This window comes from Etheostoma cragini, chromosome 18, assembly GCF_013103735.1.
Source record: "Etheostoma cragini isolate CJK2018 chromosome 18, CSU_Ecrag_1.0, whole genome shotgun sequence".
In the NCBI taxonomy this organism is placed as follows: domain Eukaryota; kingdom Metazoa; phylum Chordata; class Actinopteri; order Perciformes; family Percidae; genus Etheostoma; species Etheostoma cragini.
In genome coordinates this window covers 3,192,288-3,211,427 of record NC_048424.1, presented here as the reverse complement: position 1 = coordinate 3,211,427, position 19,140 = coordinate 3,192,288, and the positions used below count along the sequence as shown (strand labels likewise).

General features: G+C 38.9%; 2 protein-coding genes across 6 annotated transcripts in view; both read left to right on the top strand.

Moving 5' to 3' along the window:
• The first annotated feature begins 1,318 nt into the window (after positions 1-1,318).
• Positions 1,319-5,382, top strand: LOC117961047 (cytochrome c oxidase subunit 7A2, mitochondrial). The gene is made up of 4 exons (XM_034899416.1): positions 1,319-1,423; positions 1,779-1,868; positions 4,348-4,432; positions 5,119-5,382. The coding sequence occupies exons 1-4, from the start codon at positions 1,406-1,408 to the stop codon at positions 5,175-5,177; spliced, it is 252 nt and encodes an 83-aa protein (XP_034755307.1). The 5' UTR covers positions 1,319-1,405; the 3' UTR covers positions 5,178-5,382.
• Positions 5,383-6,688: 1,306 nt separating this feature from the next.
• Positions 6,689-19,140, top strand: part of col12a1b (collagen, type XII, alpha 1b) — a 133,351-nt gene continuing 120,899 nt past the window's right edge. For 3 of the 5 annotated variants that reach the window (XM_034899320.1, XM_034899316.1, XM_034899321.1), the window contains exons 1-7: positions 6,689-6,937; positions 7,706-7,817; positions 11,528-11,644; positions 13,340-13,483; positions 14,693-14,752; positions 15,987-16,250; positions 17,303-17,467. In XM_034899320.1, the coding sequence (XP_034755211.1) occupies positions 7,742-7,817; positions 11,528-11,644; positions 13,340-13,483; positions 14,693-14,752; positions 15,987-16,250; positions 17,303-17,467 (826 nt within the window). In that variant the 5' untranslated portion in view covers positions 6,689-6,937; positions 7,706-7,741. Of the gene's footprint in view, positions 6,938-7,547; positions 7,818-11,527; positions 11,645-13,339; positions 13,484-14,692; positions 14,753-15,986; positions 16,251-17,302; positions 17,468-19,140 lie in introns of those variants that run through there. The other 2 variants (XM_034899319.1, XM_034899318.1) reach the window with 2 other exon arrangements.

Sequence of the window (19,140 nt, the reverse complement as noted above, 5' to 3'; positions counted from 1 at the left end):
TTGGATTTATTTTTAAGAAATGTTTCCATTGTAAAGCTTATATTTGCACGGCAGACCTCAGGGGTTTTTGAGTCTAAAGTGGGATTAAAGTTTGAGAAACTTTTTAAATTGCCAGTGTGTCTATCGAATCCAGAAAATGTACACAGGCACGGGTCGCGGCTTCTTTCACTGTCGTTTACATGCAATAATAAAATCAGCACAGCAGCATGCTGGAACCGTGAAGTTGATTCAGTACATGTGATTAAAAGTTAATGTGTTTTACACTGTTACCGGGGAAGCTAATGCACACACGTTTTACACCCCCGAGTCCTGCCATTTTCAGCTCTTTTGCAGCTAAGGTTATACATTAACAAAATAGATGCTGCATGTTAAAATGTGCCATGTGAAAATGTATTTATTTTTCTTTTAATAATATTTTATCAAGGTATGTTGTTACCTGCAATCATGAGAGCACTGACATTTTTTTTGATACTCAATCTGTGTTGTGTTGTTGCTTTTAAAGAATAAAGTTGTCACTTAAATTGAAACCGGTTTCTCTGGCTGATTGTTTCCAGCTTTGAGTTCTCAGTCTGATGTGCAGGATATTGTTATATTTCCCCTTAAAGCAACACTATGCAACATTTCCCCCTTCGGTCGCCCTTGCAGGTTTTCTCATTGGAACTACAGCTCGCTCGGCTGTAGTTCCAAAGAGGGAATGAGACAATAAGGCTTTGTTGATTCCCAGGGCAAACTCACAAAATGCACAAAAAAAACAGGCTAAAGGGGAAAAACCTATAATACATTTGTATGTATGTGCCATTTCAGAGTCTGAAGCTTTTGAGTTTTTCAAACTTTGCTCGTTTGAAAGCCATGATGTCTCTCTCATGGGTGGGCCAAATTCTCTGGCTGAGCAAAGCAGAGAAAAAGGAGGTAACCTTTTAACAATGTGGTATTAGTACGTATTCCACCACTGGCAAGACCACTGTGTTGAAATAATCAGTTGACTTTATCAAAAGTACAAAAGTACTGGCATCTAAATATACTTAAAGTACCAAAAGTAAATGTGCAAATTATGCATAATGATATAATATTATTGGGCGGCTATGGCTGACAAGGTAGTTGAATTGTTGGCGGTTCAATCTCCTGTATAAACGTGTTTGAATGAGAGGAAAATGGTAAAGCTTAAGATAGAAAGGCACTACGCAAATGCAGTCCATTAACCATTTATTATGAGTTATTACTGATCTACATCATCATCTGGACCATCTGGAGTAGTTTGTGTTAGAGACTGTAGAGGGCAGCAGAGTGCGAAGCATGAACACAGTCTACTGGTAATCTCCGTAACGAAGAAGAAGAAGCTGAAGCGGAAGTAGACTTTTCTTGTGCCCTTGTGTTTGAGAAGAGCGACTTCATACGGACTGTAAAGATGAACAGACACATATTTGTAAGTATATTTTCTACTTGAAGCCTGCGTTTGCATTGCAGACACATCATTCAACTAATTGGACACATGTACGATCTGAAAATAAGTGACGAAAAGCAAAGCGTGGCTACATTTAGCTACAGACTTTTGGCTAGGGGTCAAAGTCGGGTAACGTTCAGATGCCGCCGGCCGGAAGAGTTAGCATTAGCTTTGCTTCTTTGGTAGCCAGTAACGAGCATTCTCTCGCCTTTAGTCGGTTATATTAACATGTAAATGTGATGTTACATTAAACCTGTTCGGACGCGGGTTCAGTCCAGTGTATTGGGTCCGTGTCCTCTTGTGTCTCATGACTTTGCGGGTTTGTTTCGCTTTCCAGGCGCTCCAGCAGGTGGCGCGGCGGACCATCTCCAGCTCCGTCCGCCGGCAGGTCGACAACAAAGTCCCGCAGAAACAGAAGATGTTTCAGGTACAACAACACACCTGAATACACACTCGCTACAAAAGACACACAGACCTTCTTTTATTATGTAACGTCCCCATTTGAATGACTTTTGAGCAGAGGCACACGTTACTTTTATAACGTTACAGTATTCAGATACTGAGCCGGTATCTGAATAAAGTATCCGTAAATAATAAAGTATCTTAAAGTATCCGTTTGATTATCTGTTTAATTATCTGGCACTATTTACGAAATATTCTAAAAAAGCCAAACCCACAGGGATGATTTGCTTTTCTGTCGTACCTAAAAGAGAGAGGGGTCAAACCAAACCTTAACGTCAAACCTTGACTTGATAGAACGTAGAGCATAGACATGCGCGACGTTCTGTTGCCGCCATGTCTGTTCCGAGATAGCAGAGAACAGTGCAGACGTTAAAGTGGCACAGAAACCCGCGTTGCTATTCTGCCCGGTAGATACCGGCTGTTTAGGCACAGGTTCAGTACTAGCACCAACTATAAGTAACCGCGAGAGTAAAACACGTATTTCATACTATTACTATTGTTAAACTTTGCAGTTGATCCGCAGATCAAATGCATTCTAAATTAGCAAATGCTACTCATATCAGTGTTTGATCTCCTGAAGTTTTAATTGTTTTGGATGTGATTTTGCATACATTTGCCGTATATTCATATAAACATCAGCATTCAAAGTAGAGCTGGAGAATATATCGATATCGAGATATGAGACTAGATATTGTCTCAGATTTTGGATATCCTAATATTGCATAACCGTTGACTTTTCCTGGTTTTAAAGGCTGCATTACAGTAAAGTGATGTCATTTCCTTAACTTACCAGACTGTTTTAGATGTTCTTTTATTTGCCTTTGCCCACTTAGTCAATATATCCACACATCAACACTGATGATTATTTATCAAATAAATCACAAATTAACATACAAAATTTGAAGGTCACAACGGGGGCCATTGACTGACTGACTGCAAAACTGCACATGTGGGACTACAATCTAAACGGGGAGAAAACAGACCGCTCAAATGTTCCTAGTTTCCATGTAGTGCAGGATTTACCAAATAACTTCAGCCCACGGTTTCGGGATCAAACTTAAGAAACGGTACACTGCTGCCACAGAACAGTTAATCCTGTGTCTCATGGCTGTGAGAGTTAGGAGAAATGTCACTTCCAATAGCCCCTAAAAAGTCTAAATAAAGGACTTCAAAGTTGCCTTGAAAGGTCTTCAATCCCACAGGAATAAATAAGAACACACTAAGACTCCTGAAAGATTAAAAGCAGACATGTTTAATGACTTTTTCCTTTTGAAGAGGTCAAGAAACATATACTTTCTCTTTCTTTGGCAACAATGTACAACCGGCAGAGATCAAACCTTGAAAATATGTTGCAAAAAAAATCAAACACTGCATGAATAGCTACCGTACAACAGTTTTCTTGTTCCTTTTGACTATTTATGGCTCAATTTGTTTTCCACAACATGCTACAGTTCTCCAGACAGGAAGTGCTTTGAAGGGCCCTTTATATGATTAAGCACTGCAGAAACATGATTGTAAATTACGCATTTCTTATTTCTTTAGCATTGGTTCTTCTCATGAAGCCCTGAAATCTTTCTAGCTCCAAAGATAAGTAACCAGTATGTAAAAGCAATCACACTGGATTATTATGCATTGTATACTGTATGTGCCTAAATGCAGTATATTTTGAGTTTTTCAGTAGTTTTCACTCAAGGATCCTAGTGATTAATGTTGAGAAAGGCTTGGAAGTAGATCATATTTCTGACTCTGCTCAGTGTCATCGGTGCTTGCATAAAATAAAGTAACTTGTAGATGATTTAACCGGCTACTGATGTGTTTAGTAGACTAAACAAAGTACTTTTATGGCTGGTTTGTCCTCCGACGCTTGTAGTGACTGCTGGAACATGCTTTTTAAACCTGCATTAACGGCCGCTGCAGTGAATAAATGCAGACTGAATGATGGACTGTAAAAACTAAACACTTCACGTTGTTTTCATTTTTCCATTTCATTTGAAAAAAACAACCAAACCTTCAGTCTATTCATATTAAATATGTTGATATCAGTTTGATACTCATCGCCAGTCTGTTAAATAATCACAAATAAGTGAAACTTAAACTTGATTTTAAATGCAGTGTTGCACTTGTAAAGCAATGTTTACAGACGCTGTGTCATTAAATATTTGTTCTCCTGTTGACTACAGTTGGAACTAATTGCTTGACTTTAAGAGCCTTGCTAAGTGATGTTTAGTGACACAGCACCAGGATGAGAATGAATCATTTCACCTCTCTGATGATTGATTATAACATCAAGTGTTATCAGCCATCAGTTACCGGTGGACACTCAGCCAAAGGGGTTTCTTTCTGTTTTGACGTGATGCTGAGGGGAGAAGAAGTTAAAACATTTATAAAAGAATTAACAGTGCTTATTACATGCTAAAACTTTAAAACATGCGTCTCATTTGCAGGAGGATAACGGTATGCCGGTTCATTTAAAAGGAGGCACTAGCGACGCTCTGCTGTACAGAACAACGATGGCTCTCACCGTCCTGGGTGAGAAAAATCTTTCATAATAAATAAATAACTTTCTTTTCATGCAGAATGGTTTACTTATAATTTCTCTAAAAATGAGAGCTGGAGACATGAACAGCCCAGGTAACAGAAAAGTGTGAATGAAGGTGAGCTAGTACCCACATGATAGTATTCAGGGCTGCAGTCTGCTTTGCAGCGGGTCTTTTCTTGTAGAGGGACTTAACGACCTTAATGATATCATAAATTCATCTTCTGGTTCTGCTTTTGTACAAACTGTTCTCCCACTTTGGGGACGACCTGCTGGGAGTAAATTTCAGAACCCCTCAAGAGGTGGTACTGAATCTAATTAACAGCAGGAAGTGTGTTTAGATAGCACCTCCAGGAAGTGTGCTTCACTATGCAGGTGAGGATTTATGCAGAATACAGGACAAGTTATAATATAAGAGGTTTTTTCCATGTGAACTGTAGTTTGGGTGCAGTTTTGTTAACAGAGGAAGAAGGCACCTCAATAATTTAGAGTCACAGTATAAAGGACAATAATGTCTTTTCCCCTTCAGTAATGTGACGCATCATCCTTATCCTACTCATGAGCTGTTATTGAATTAAAATGTGTACCATGAAACCAGAAGTGTTTTAATCTGCAAGTCAAACTACCTTTTTAATCTACCTACATCAGGTTCTGCTAACGTGGCCTGTCTTCCTTTCAGGAGCTGGATATGTTGTGTATGAACTGGTGAAGGCAGCGTTCCCTCAGAAGAAGGACTAATAATATACATCTACTACATCTGTTTACTTCAATTTCAAAAATCGTCCACTCGCTCTATATTGTGTAAAAAAAGATGATAATCCTCCGTCTGTGCCGGGCTGTGTCTCCTGTCTTGATGGGATACGTTTCACATTCATGGGATCAATATTTATTTCTTGTACTGTCTGTTGACCTGAGGATCAATAAAAAATGCCTCTCATGAAAAGAAAGTGTTCATCTCTGATCAATGTATCTCTTTACGTCCCATGTTTTTATTTTTTTATTTGCACAAAAAAACTGCACATTTCCAGAAAGCTAACGCTTACTTGTCTTGGTTGAGTGTTCAGTTTCCATCACTAGAGGGCAATGTTGACAATGAAATCCACAGAGCCTGGGTCTCCCTCAGAGAAATCTTCATAATCAGGGTCCAGCGGTTAATGCTTTTGACAACTTAATTTGTCCACATTAACTTTGATACTTATGTCCAAAATAAAGCTTACGGAATTTAAGTGCTTCATTTGTTAAATACCTCATGGTAAAGTGTAGTTTGTGTCTTTGATGGATTCTTCCCTGGTGTCTGTTTTAAATTGAAGTCAAAGTGCAGGAGGAGACAGCCCCGGGCCTGTTCTGCTATCAGTCCACACCCACAACACATCTTTAACACTTTAGAGACACCAGATCGTCTACTCACTAATAAAAAACAAATCTGACAGGCATCTGATTGGACGAGACCATCCATCTGATGACATTCTCAGTACTCGGCGCATTTTATGTGAAATGTAATTGATAATGCAGACGCGGACGAACACATGAAGAGCGTCCCTTGTCCACCAGGTGGCGCCTTTGTCATAATTAAACAATTTAATGTTCTGGTTAATTAATCTGATAATTGGTTATAGTTTGGTGACTAATTAAAAAAAAAAGTCAATTCAATGCACTTTAAAAACGTTTTATTTTCTATATCACGTTTGGAAGGGGGGGCTTTTACACTTTTGGACTGCCTTGGATCCACTTGGGAAACTCGTAGGACTTTGGGGTACTATATCTTACATCCTTTACATTTTATTTGTTATTTTGTGTGTGACTGTTAAAGGATTTGGGCAAGTTGTATATTATTTCCAGTAATTTTGAATTTCATAAATGGTAGTTTGTGCAGCTGTTGCTTCATCAAATCCTCCGGATGACACCAGAAACTTCTGTTCCGGAATGATTCATTAAACGGGGACAGACTGACTTGGGGTTTAGTCTACCAGACTGTGTAATATTTTCCCATTGATTCACGAAACGAATAAGGGGGTAAAAAGCCTCAGACAGTTCCCCTCCTCTGATTTCCCCCCCTTTCCCCGAAAAGCAGATCTGCGGTGATGTCTCCTTGTGGCCGAGTCGCACAGAAGCCCTCCATCACCGGAAAGGAATGCAGAAAACTATGTAAAAGTTTCCGAGTGTGTGTGTTCGTCCTTGCGTGTGTATCTCCAAGCACTTTTTAGAGGTTACACATCATTTTTGGCCCGTCTGGATGTCGTAAGAGCTTGCGGCGGGGCAGGCAGAGCTGGGAGCAGCCCTCCTGTTAAGTAGCAGATAGTGTAGAGAGTCTTCCCACTTGGAAAGAGGCTCGCCGACGCGTCTGGGAACCAAAAACCCGCTGAGTACTCTGACTTCAACACCGGGCCACCTCGCTCTCCCTTTTCTCAGGTTGGGGGTCTACAACTGTGACTTTAACCTTATTTTCTTTTCTTTTTTTCTTGAACCAATCCAAAGAAATTCGACAGCATCCTCTATAGGTCAGTCCTGCATGATATTTGGTTTTGTTTTTCCTCAAGTGAATTAGGATTCAAGTTATTTCATGACACGTAAATACTTTCTTGCAGTTTTAAAAACCTGTGTTATTTTCAGACTTTATTTCCTCCAATATTTCAGTTACTATCCAGTTTACAATCGGGATATTTCAAGAAACGCGTGGACTATTCCTCGACGATGCGATGCGTAATTGCGCACGGCGCTTGGATTTGACGCTCGGTTATTCTGAACTGTGGAAGGACTTTCTCTCCGGTAGAGTGGGTTTAACTCATCGGCAGATATATCAATTCTGAATTGGACGCTTTGCATTTTAATTGCACCAGAATGTAATTTGCTCTAAGAAGAGAAAACGGAATGTAACGGAGAAAGAAAAAGATGAGACGGGTTTGCCTTTTTGCGCATTTATTCCCACAGCGTTTCCTTTATATTAAATTAGCGTTTTACGCTGATAATATGTCGATTTTTGGAATTTAGTCATCCACACGTACAAAGTCAGTCATGTAATATTTGTTTGGCTGTCTGTAGATCAGTTACCGTGGACACTTGACTATCTTAATACTGAAAACGCTACCTGAAGCAACTTATTGACACTAGATGTAGATTTGAATGATGATATATTTACATCAGGCAAGTGATGGAGGTATGGAGTTCACATCGGGGTCGCTTAAAGGTCTTGTGAAGCCCTGAGGCTGCTGCGGGGCTGCACGGGATGACGTTAATGGGTCTAATGGCCTCCTTCATTCCTCTCATAGCTCCATTCATGTGCTGCTGAGCCAGAGGAGCTGAAGATGAAGAGCCGACTGTCTCTGTTGGCGGCTGCCCTCCTGGCATTGCTGCTGTCCTCCTCTCAGGCCCAGGATCAAGGTAAAGCCGCTCCTCCTCTCCACCCCCCCCCCCCCCCCCCCCCCCCCCTCCTCCTCTCTGTGATCCAACACATCTGACTCCAACTCCTCTCACCTCTTTCTCTGCCTGCAGTGTTATTTAGTCTGAATAAAAAGAAATTGCACAGAGAAAGAAGATGTGTGTGTTTGTGAATTGATTAGTTGGAAGTGACTTGCCTCACTCTATCCTTTGATTGATGCTTTCCCCCACACTCCAATAAGTCTAGCTTCCATCAGGAAGTCACAAGATTTCCTCTTGAAGTAAAAAACTGTCTCCGCTTAAAAAATCTGGTTTGAGTTTAAGGATAAGAGCTTTTTTTTGTCTAAACCAGTAGTACTTTTAAAGTTTTGTTTTTAGCCACGAGTATAACTTGCTGAGAGCAGTTATGTAGCTAAGACTTAAAAGTACAAAACAATATGTGGAAACATCTGTTTCATTGTCAGAAAAGCTTAATTATTTTTTGGTTTAACAAAATAAAACTGTGCTTTCTTATGCTATCAATTTACATCTATCAGTTTTGAAAGACAGTAATCTATCCTAAAAACTATCCCCAATTAAAAGAAATGTATTTTAGTCTCTAGTCCCAGGGCTGTAAATCTGGTTAACTGGGGCATCTTTCCATCTTCAGACAGATGCAGTTGGATCTGTTTAACACTAGGAGGGGCCCTTGTTTAAAGTCAACCATGAATTACTGGAGCATACATTTCTCCAGTTTCAAAAAAGAAAAGAAAAACCCAGACGGCACGTGGCCAAGTTTCCTCCCTATGTCTTTTCTCCTGATGGGACGGAAAGACAAAATATGAGTTTCACATTATTTTCCAGAGGTTTTTGAGGTCAGGAGAGGAGAAAATATGCTCCTCTGTGCCTTCTGGATTTTCTTTCGGAATAAAAAAGAAAGAAAGAGAGCAGTAGAAACTCATCAAATCACCAGGAGGCAAATCTTTCTTTTAGTTTCTGACCTCCTGTGAAACCCCCCCACACACACCGTTTATTAACCCAGCGGGGGCCCTCACTGGCTCCAGAAGTCACGGCATCTTTAATGGGGTCGTATATATTCTACTGTGTGAAATAGTTTGACATGTTGCAGCCAGAGTCCAAGGCTCTAACATCTTGAAGAAAAAAAGACTCCAAACAGGAAGGCCTCTGCCCTAAACTGTCACATTTTTAGGTTGAAAAATTACAAAATCAAAGCAGTTTAGAGCAGAGCCTTTGATGTTTCAAATAAAAGCTCCAAATGGGAATGTGGATGGTGTGTGTGTGTTTGTACAAGTGTGTGTCCATCTGGTTTAAGAGCTGAAGTTCTTTTGGGTAGTTTTTTGTCCATTTGGGAAGCAGAAGCAGCAGCCCGCGCCGTGGCCCTTGAATTGACTCACCAGGTTGGTGGTACCTCCATTTTTGACGTCCTGTCCCCCTCCCGGTCAAGCCTCGACCAGACCCTGAGTCTTGGCTTCACGACAATATTTTACAATGATATTCTTCACTCCCACACTAACAGATAAACTGGTTGGCGGTCTAGGAAAAAAATGCTTCGATACAATAATCTTTAAACTCTAGCTAGATGATATGTTGTATTTACTCTATGTTTCTTTGTGTAATTTATACTTTACACCGTGTGTTTCTATTGTCTTACTTAAGGGGAATCTGTGAGTTTAGAAAAAATGAGCACAAACTCTGGAGCTCAGATTACCGTTAGACTAATGTTCCTCCAGCATGAAAAGATTAAGAAATAGAATCACTGTTTCCACCTGTTTGTTACATGAACAGGCTAGAAACGGTTTCAGTTGAGGAGAGTTTGTGTTCAGGAAATTAGTGTTTTCAGAAAGGTTTCTAAAACTTGAAAATATCCAGTTACAGGGGGACAATGGATTTATCCATTAATTATTTATACTACATCCCAAGTCTTGTTTTGAGTATTAATTCCATTACATTTATTAATGATGTATTCCCTGCAATAAATCATGACAGATTCATCCTTTCTTGCTAAAACTCCCCCAGATTGAGCCTATTTAGCTCGTAAAACATCAAGCTCATTCATTCCTTACATCCATGAGCTAATTTTGTCATTAAGATACTTTATTGTGTTTAACTGTAGGTTGTAGCCAATAGCCTAAAGCTAAGTTAAATTGGTGCGGTATAAGAAGCTAGTTTTTTAGGTAGGAACCCTTTTTGTATCTTGTTTAAACCCCAACCTGAAGAATATCTTTCTAAAATATTTAAAAAATAATCTGTGGACCCTCGTGTACATGGAAACCTTTTGTCCCTTGCCCAAGTTGTTGTAAACAACTTTTCATGTACACGCGATGCATGATCTCCTCCATGTCCGTGATCACAAGTTGAACTTTAATCTGTATGCACTTGTACCTTGTTTGTTGGTTAACGTAACAAAAAACAGTGGTTCTTAAATTATAGTCCAGATCCTGAAAAGATTCTGCGAGTTTTAACTATTTTGATGAAATCTTTAAAAAAAAAAAAGGGTCTGGAGCTGAAGTAGTTTAAGAACCTCTGGTGCAGTTTTATTTTCAGAAACGTGAAAAGAAAAAAAAGACGTACACATGTCTTTCCCTGACATTGTGTATTCTTTTATGAGGTTTGCAATGGCGACGATAGAAGATCTTTCATAACTAAGAACCAGATCTTTACCCATTGTATAATCAATACTGGAGAGTTTCGTCAGATTTGTGTGCTTTTGTTGTTTGTCAATTCAACATGTCGAGTTGGATTGAGGTCATGGACAGTCTGCTGGATGTCAGCCAGTCCATGTTGTAGTTTGTTGGAATTTTTTACCAAGTGTTCTTAAAAGTTCTTCGGCTACATCACCAGCCAGACATTTGTTTTCACCCAGATACAAACCATTCAAAATGGGTTAACAGTCAAAATGACCTGTATGGAAACAAAGAAAGGCCATTAAAACCAACAATTAAATGTCAAATTTCAATCATATTGATATTGATGTGCTTGAAAATTGCCAGGAAGACTGTTGAAGTTTAGGGCTTTCAAAAACCAGGTTTTGTTTGCATGACCAAAAATTAAACAGAAAATTAAATCATCCAATATCTAAAAAAGCAAAACAAAAATTTAAGTGTCCAATATTTAATTCAAAAAATCAAGTGGCTTTAGGGCTTGATTGCTTCTCCTTTGTAACCTGATGAAGTTTTTCCATCAAATCTTTTGTCTAAATGTCCAACAATAATCAAATTTGGGCAACGTAACTTTTGGCTTAACTTGAATTTTTAGATCTGATTCACTAACAAGTTGAATCTGAGCATCTTGAAACCATTTTATGTTTGAATAGTGGAGTTTCTAAAAGCATCATACATGTACCATACACCAAATTGGCCTTTCTTTGCTGCCCTGGTCACAGCCAAAATTCACCAAGTGTTCATCTTCCCACTTTGTTTGTGTTTCCTTCTTGAATGTCCTAAACTGTAGGAAAGTAGTGTAGTTTTTGTTGTCTGTGTGTTATTGCTTGAGTTGTTGATTGTGGCTGCTGGCTCAAACGGAGGTTATTTTATCTCCAAAATGGCTAGTTCCCTCACATCTTTAGTTTAGATTTGTGTTGTGTTGTTTGTGCCAACAGTGAACTAGACAAACTTCTCCCTGGAAGTGTTGACTGTTGGGAAAATCCTTTTATACTTAATACATCCACCTTCTAAAGCTGCAGGATTAACTGTGTTTACCTTTTCTCTTCACAGTCGATCCCCCATCAGATTTGAGGTTTAAGATTTTAAATGAGAACACAGTGCAAATGATCTGGAGCAGACCACAGTCGAGGATACAGGGCTACAGAATACAAGTGACCTCAGACACAGGTGGGTGCTCATTAAACCTGCGTGTTATGTCCTGTTGAGCCCGAAACATTACAGGTGTCATAAACTCATCAGCCTCCCTGGCAAGACTCGACACTCCAAGCAATTACTGAAGATTTTCTGCAGACACGTGTTTGGCTCCAGGATATCTAAAAAGAAAGAAAGAAGAGAAATAGCTAGGGAAATGAAAAATATCACTGTCATGGAAAGATGTCATCATTAGTTTACTTCAGGAGTGTAGCTGTCACGTCCATCAGTGTTCATTAAACAGCAGAGATGGTTTCAAGAAAAGAAGAAGAAAAACAGCCAGCAGTCATATCGGCTACTTAGCTAGCTATGTTAGCTAACTATCTCAGTATGTGTACGTGTATTTTGTTCCTAGGGTTTGCCCCTTATTTCCAATGAAGAAGCAAGCTTAATGCTAATATACAGTAGGCTACAAAACTATTTGACATGCTTTTGTGGCACAAGTTTAGGAAAAGCCTTCTATTGTTTCAACATGGCAATGCTACATGACAATGCTCCCTTTCACAAAGCCAGGAGCTGGTTGTACAAGCGTTGTCTTAAGTTCAAACTTAAGTAAGTAGCTCAGTGTTTATTTAATGAGGATTTTCCACATCACTAAAGTTAGCTAGCTAGTTAGTACTTACTAGTACTTACATAGAGATTCATTGCTAACTAACTTTTGCTAACTAAACTAATGCTAAGTAGTCGGACAGAACTAATGTTAGTTTGTTCATAACTGCAAAGTGTAACAGCTACATGCTATTGGCTAAATAAACCAACTAGCGAACCGACAGAAATTTGTATATTTACATCCAATAACTGCCATATGTAACTGTTACAAAACTAAACTAGCTAACTTACAGACAGAATTAAATATTCTGATTAAGACTTTTGAATTATTTATAAGTGCCAGGTGTAACAGCTAACGTTACATACTAATTGCCAACTGAAGTAACTTGGCTAGCTAACTTACAGTACTAGCTAGCGGTAGCTTGTATATTTACATTCAATAACTGCTAGGTGTAACAGTTAACTACATGCTATTTGCTAACTGAAGTAACTTGGCTAGCTAACTGACAGAACTAACAGTAACTTGTTGAATTTACGTTCAATAACTGTCTGGTGTAACAGCTGCATACTGTTTGCTAACTAAACTAGCTAGCTAACTGACAGAACCACAATGTACCTCACATTAATAATTTCAGTGTCTTTCATTTAGGTAAGGTAATTTAAAACAAGAAATTAAGTATTTCTACTGGATACTGAGTAAAAGTGAGAGCTTAAGGTATTATTTAATGTACTTTGTATATATTTTGCTATGGGTTTTTCACAGTAATTATCCTGTAAACCTGCACAATAGACATTGGACATATCTTAACTAGCAACATATCAACACATGAATAATGAATAAAAACCTGTGGACTACTTGAAGCTAAGGATTTGTTTGATAATAAGTATGCTCACCTTAATGGAATAATAGGGTATTAAGGGTTAAAATATTGTTTTGATTTATAGTAATGCGGAATGTTTTCATTAAATTGAATCATACAGTTGTGTGTTTACAAAGCTCTTCCAGTCCTCAGGTCAACAGTCGGAATCAGGTTTTTCTGAAGACCTGTTTTAACTTTTGGAGAAATGAAGTAATGCAATAGTTTCCTAATGGCTTCCCTCTGACTTTGTGAATTCTTGTAGAAGAACCAACAAAAGAATTTACTCTGACTGCATCTGCGACTAAGACCTCCATCTCAGGCCTGAGTCCAGATGTGGATTATACCGTAACAATATCTGCGTATGCTGGATCAGAGGAAAGTCTGCCTATCTCTGGCCAGATCACACGTGAGTCACCGTGTCCATGAGTGTGTGTTTGTGTGTATAAAGTAGCACCAGACTTCAAATCAAATGCTTGTAAAGTTTGTAGCTGCAGCTGGTCAGTCTTCACCAAATGCGCTTGTAAAACACCTAAAGACCCAATACACCGAGTGAGCAAACGAGCAGAAACAACTGTTGTTTTATAGATAAGAGTGTGTTTCTGTTATTCTGCATAATTTCTTTTTCATGATTTCAGTTTTACAGTACAGTTTGCTCTATAAATAAATGTAGTTTAGTTGAGAAAACACCACTGTTTAGAAGCTGTTCTTGAGATTTTGATCTTTCTTTTTTTGAGCACTTCAATTTTTTAGAAAAGAAAAGGCAGAAGGGATTTATTCTTGACCCTGAAAACAAGTTCACAAGTTAAAACTAGTTAAAATAAAATTTCGTATTTACCTTTCAAATTGAATGATGCTAGCTTTTAGCTTTGAAACGCCCGAAGCAGTATGAATGTGAGGTGTTAACGCAGCAAAAGATATTAGTTTTTCAACCAAAACGTAGCAATGTAAATGTAGCCTTAGACAAAGCTTAATTTGAAAAGATCACAAGCCAAAAAGTTTGGGAACCACTGAGTAGTCGGTGAACGACGGACAAAGAGGCAATGCATTTATCTACGGATTAGGTAAGAAAAGAGCAGCTGCAGCAGTTTAAAAGACAGTCCAGTAAAAGTAACATTACGTAAAGATCAATGAAAGAGCAGTGATCAAGATGTCCAGCGGCGAGTGAGGTCTTCACTAACATCAAGGCAGCAGTTTGGTGGGGACGCCGGCTTGGCACCAAAGCAAACACTGATGATCTGACAAACCTTCCAAGCTCGGGAGATTCCCTGAAAATCTGTCGGAAACGATGACATCAATTTGTTAGTTTGGCCATTTGGGAGCTTGTTTTGCACGTTCCTTGTATCTACGAGGAGGAAAGGTTGCACCAGATTCCCTCAAGATGAGATAATATATCTCATGTATGGAAAGAAAAGATGAGTTCCGGTCCAGTTTAACTGATCTGCCAATTTGTTGAAGACAAACAGCAACGGTTACTGATAGAAAAGGGTTCATAACCTGACATAAAAATAAAGATTTTTTTTTTAGGATAGATAGAGGAAATATTATAATATTGATTATAGATTACCTGAATTGTCTCTAACGTTTGTAACTACATGACTGTGTTATTGCCTTTCAGTTGAGTCAAGTGGCGGCACGGAAGGAGCTTCCAGGAAACCCGACCCTTCAGATTCAGTCAGTAAGTCCTGTTGTTCAGTTAAACCTTTAATTTGACGATTGGGTTTCACTCACTGCTAAGATAACGAGCCCCAAACATTTCATTTCACTGCTAGACTTTTTCCACTTTTTGTTCTCGAAAACTTCCTTCCTCACTGCTGGGCGGCGTCCATCAGCGTGAGCTCAGTAGCGAAGGGAGGCTCCTACCGCACAACACTCCATTGTATAGCTATAATCAAAATTAGGCCCCCATAAATCTCTGAGGTATTCGGTCATCGGTTTGGTCCTCTGCCGGCCAATTATGCCAATGCAGAGGGAACTGCACATGCTCAGACTAGGGGTCGTAGGTGGGGCGGGAAGCTGCTGTTGGAGCTAGGGGAGCAAGCTGAGAGGAGCCCAGCCCTGAAGTGCTGAGAGAAGTGGAAACCATTACAGATGCTGATTTACAAGAGTGTTGCTGCCGTGCTGTTGCTGCTGCCGTGGCCCGTTTCTGCAGAAGCTTTTGCTGATTTTTTCTTCTTTTAATGAGAGGAAAGTCACAAGGCAACTCCTAGAAAGTCCAGCAAAGCAGGAGTATATCTTTACCTTCAACAGCACAGTTTGATTTATACAGTGTGACAGAACAAACCCCCAAAAATAATTTATTCATTCAGTCATTCAGTCATTCAAACTTGATTCATACTCGAGAGATCTTTGGGGGGCGACCCTCATTTACAACAACATTGAGTCAAGTTACAAAGAAGAGAACAGAGCGGTAACACAGAAGAGAAGCAACACCATCAGAAAAATAGAAAGACAAACAATTATGTTTAGCAACTACAAGTAGAAGTTTGCAGGTTTAAAACCATATTTATAAACTGTTCAAAAGGCACAATTGGGTTGATTTTAAGAAAGTGTTGTAATTTGTTCCAGGAGTCTGGTGCAGTAAAGTTATAAGCAGTTTTTCCAAGTTCCAAGGGAACATGAAGTAAAAGCCGGTCAGCAGAGCGAGTCTGATTAATGAATAATGATAAGCTTTAAAAAAACAGTCAAATGTTCATCTTGAGAAATTCCAAGTTTTTATTTAAAACACATATTGTCACATCAAATGTGATCAAAGTTATATCAACATTGAGTACGTACAGTACTTTTCCAGGTTCTCACGCAACTTGCCACAACCCTAATTCTCCAAAGCCTTGAATATTTTTGGTGTGGAAGGTACAAATCCTTATGATGTTTTATGTTAATTCTACCTTTATTTTTTTCCTCCCCCCCAGAATGCTCTTTCAGTGCCATTGCCGACGTGGTGTTCTTGGTGGATGGCTCCTGGAGTGCGGGCAGGCCGAACTTCAAATACATCCGCAACTTCATTTCAGCGGCGGCCGGCGCCTTTCAGATCGGAGAGGACAAAACCCGGGTGGCTGTGATCCAGCACGGTACCGATCCCCGAACAGAGTTCAACCTCAAACGCCACTTTACCCGACCGGCTCTTCTCCGCGCCATCGGCTCGCTCCCGTACAAAGAAGGAATCACCATGACAGGTACATGGAGAATATAATCTAATGTTACATTTTCACTCTGTTTTCTGTTATTACCTAGTATAAATTAGTTTTTTGTGGCTTTTTAGTTGTTATCATAAGGTCTTAGTAATATTATTATTTTTTTTTTTACAATTTTATATTTTAAATTTTATTCATTTAAAAGTTATAGTCAAGTTTTAGATACTTTTTATTTTTGTGTTTGCTACATACAGTAAATCATTAGTTTTTGTAAATATTTTATTTCATTTTTAATTTGTTTTGCTGTTCAGCCTACATTATTTCAAGTTGACAAATGAAAGAAATTATCTTAAATAATAAGTAATAATAATAATACTTAAAAAAAAAAAAAAATCTAATCTAGGGATGTCCCAATCATCTTTCTTGGCCCCTGATCCCAATCCGATTTTTACACTTTTGAATATCTGCAGACACCAAGTCACTATCCGATACTTGTATTTGTATAGATAATAGAGCTGCACACCGTTTCAACGATTGCATTGCAGATATTGCAAGTGGATGTTGGACTGTTCAACCTCCTTCCACACTGCTGACATTTAGCCACGTTAATGAGTAATGCCAACTTACGTATGAGTTTGCGTTCTGCCGTAAATTTTACTCAGCAGACGTAAATGATTGGCATAAGCTGAGGTGGCTACCGATCTCTGATCAGTTAAAAAAGGGCCTATATCGGCTTGGACTGGGACATCCTTAATCTAATTGTATTTACATGAAGAAGAGGCCTGTAGCCTCAGGACTAACTTAAAACACCTCTGTAATTTGACCCCATGTGTGGTTTTCGATGGTATTTTTTTACCCAATAATGGACATAATTGGCATTTACAATCAGTACAAAAATAAGAATTTACATGTAATTACTTAAAATTTTTCTTTAGCATTAACAAAAATGAAGCCCATCATCAGTTAGGTCAGTTTGTGGTAATGTGTTTCTTATTGTGTAAGGACTATAATATAGAAGTGTTAAACCTGCACTATGAAAGCAGACACTTTCTGCCTGTATCATTTAATGTTATTTCCCTGTCTTGGTGCTCCAGGTGATGCCCTCAACTACCTCCTGAAAAACACTTTCACCGAGGCGGCCGGTGCCAGGACGGGTTTCCCCAGGGTGCTGGTGATCATCACTGATGGCAAATCTGAGAGTCCAGTGGAGAGTTACGCCAAGCAGCTCAGGAGCAGCGGGGTGGAGATCTTTGTCCTCGGTACGTAGCCAGGACAAGTTTATTACATTCCACATTTTACACTTTCCATTCGCATTTAATGCCTTTAATTGCCGTTTGTAACAAAAGCAGCTTGTGATGATGTAATATTAGAAGAAAGAAAAAAAACTACAAGCGAGTGATAGCAAGTTTTATGTATGTTTACGCTTGGGCTTTGCTGTCAGACTTTCCACAAACTTCGATGATGAAACAGAAGTGGGCTGTTGCTATGGTGTTAAAGAATACTAGTGATTCAATAATAATAACAACGCATCATCTTCTACGGTCTGTGAAAACCGTTCACTGATTGATAACTTCTGAGTGATGTATGAAATATACTTTCAGCGTGGGCAGGAGAAGCTGCCAACATGCAGGAGTGACACTGTAAAAAATTAACAGACAGACCTCATAATCAGCCTGCTCATCAAGTTAGTACAGTTACTTGTCATTTAGTTCAAAAGGTTGAGTGTGGTTGAGCTTCTTATTTTTATTACAGTCATACGGACATTTGAGTTGTGATATGTAAAAGCTATGGTGCGTAGTTTTTGTCGCACCCCATGAGGAATTCTAAGTAATAAAAGACAGTGCTGTTGGCACTTCATGATACAAGTCTTCCGTGACCGTGCACAGCCCCCACCCGTCCCCACCTGTCCTCTACGCAGTTGCTAGTAACTGAGGAGGACACAGGGATTAAAAACATGATGGTCTCTTATGAAGAGGTCATTATCTTCACTCGAGCTTCTGCACAGGAAAGTCACCGGATGCCACAATCCTCTGAACATAGTCACACTGAGAAATCCAGAAAGAGGTGTGTGGAGCTGATAGTCTTAACCAAAAAGTTACGCACTAAAGTGTTTGTGCTAGGTGTGAGAAAAATATTTCATTTAAATATTTTAGAGAACTTGATACTCTTCTATCTCACAAACAACATTCTGATATATTTATAAACAAATAACTTTATCATGGATAAACAATAAAGTCATCAACTTATTTACATTGTTTTCCCTGGTAACCACTCAGTCCACATTCATTGTCCAACATTAAGACATAAGTATTTTGAATTTTTCGTTCAATTTCATAAACGCTTTGTCTATGATAAAACGCTAAAAAATTTAACCAATGAAGTAGTGCAGTCAGTCACTGTGTGGAGTGGAGATTAGGTTTTGTCAGTCAGATATGTGAGAAAGGAAAGAAGGGAACAAAAGGTAAGCAGGACAGGAGGAAGGGAGAAGAAAAGAGGGAAGTAACCAATGAATGAATGAAAAGTCAGGGGTTCAAGAAGCTCAAGGTTCATTTAAAGAGTAAAAGGTTGTGAAGAAGAAGTATAAAGTCTCCCAAAATTGAATATAACAAAGTAAAGACACTGAAGTTCAGTGTTGGTGAACAAGCACCATGTTACTTTCCCCTTGTGTCAATCAGAATGTTCCCATTGATATTTGATTAAGTTGGACTTTGAATAAATTACATTCTGTAAAGGCTTACAGCTTTATTAATAGTGGCCAAGTGTTACATAAAATATATAGGATTGTAAAACTCATATTTACTGCCATGCTGTCAGACTTTCCAGCAAGAGCTGGGAAAAAAAGAAAATGAAGGCTTTTGATTTGTTATGAATCCAGCTGGAGAACGTTTAATAAACTTCATATATGTTTTATACATATTCACAGATTGCTCAT

Coding starts and splice junctions, on each gene's coding strand:
- LOC117961047 (XM_034899416.1), top strand. Junction 1,869..4,347: donor AGAAACAGAAGATGTTTCAG/GTACAACAACAC, acceptor TCTCATTTGCAG/GAGGATAACGGTATGCCGGT. Junction 4,433..5,118: donor GATGGCTCTCACCGTCCTGG/GTGAGAAAAATC, acceptor TCTTCCTTTCAG/GAGCTGGATATGTTGTGTAT.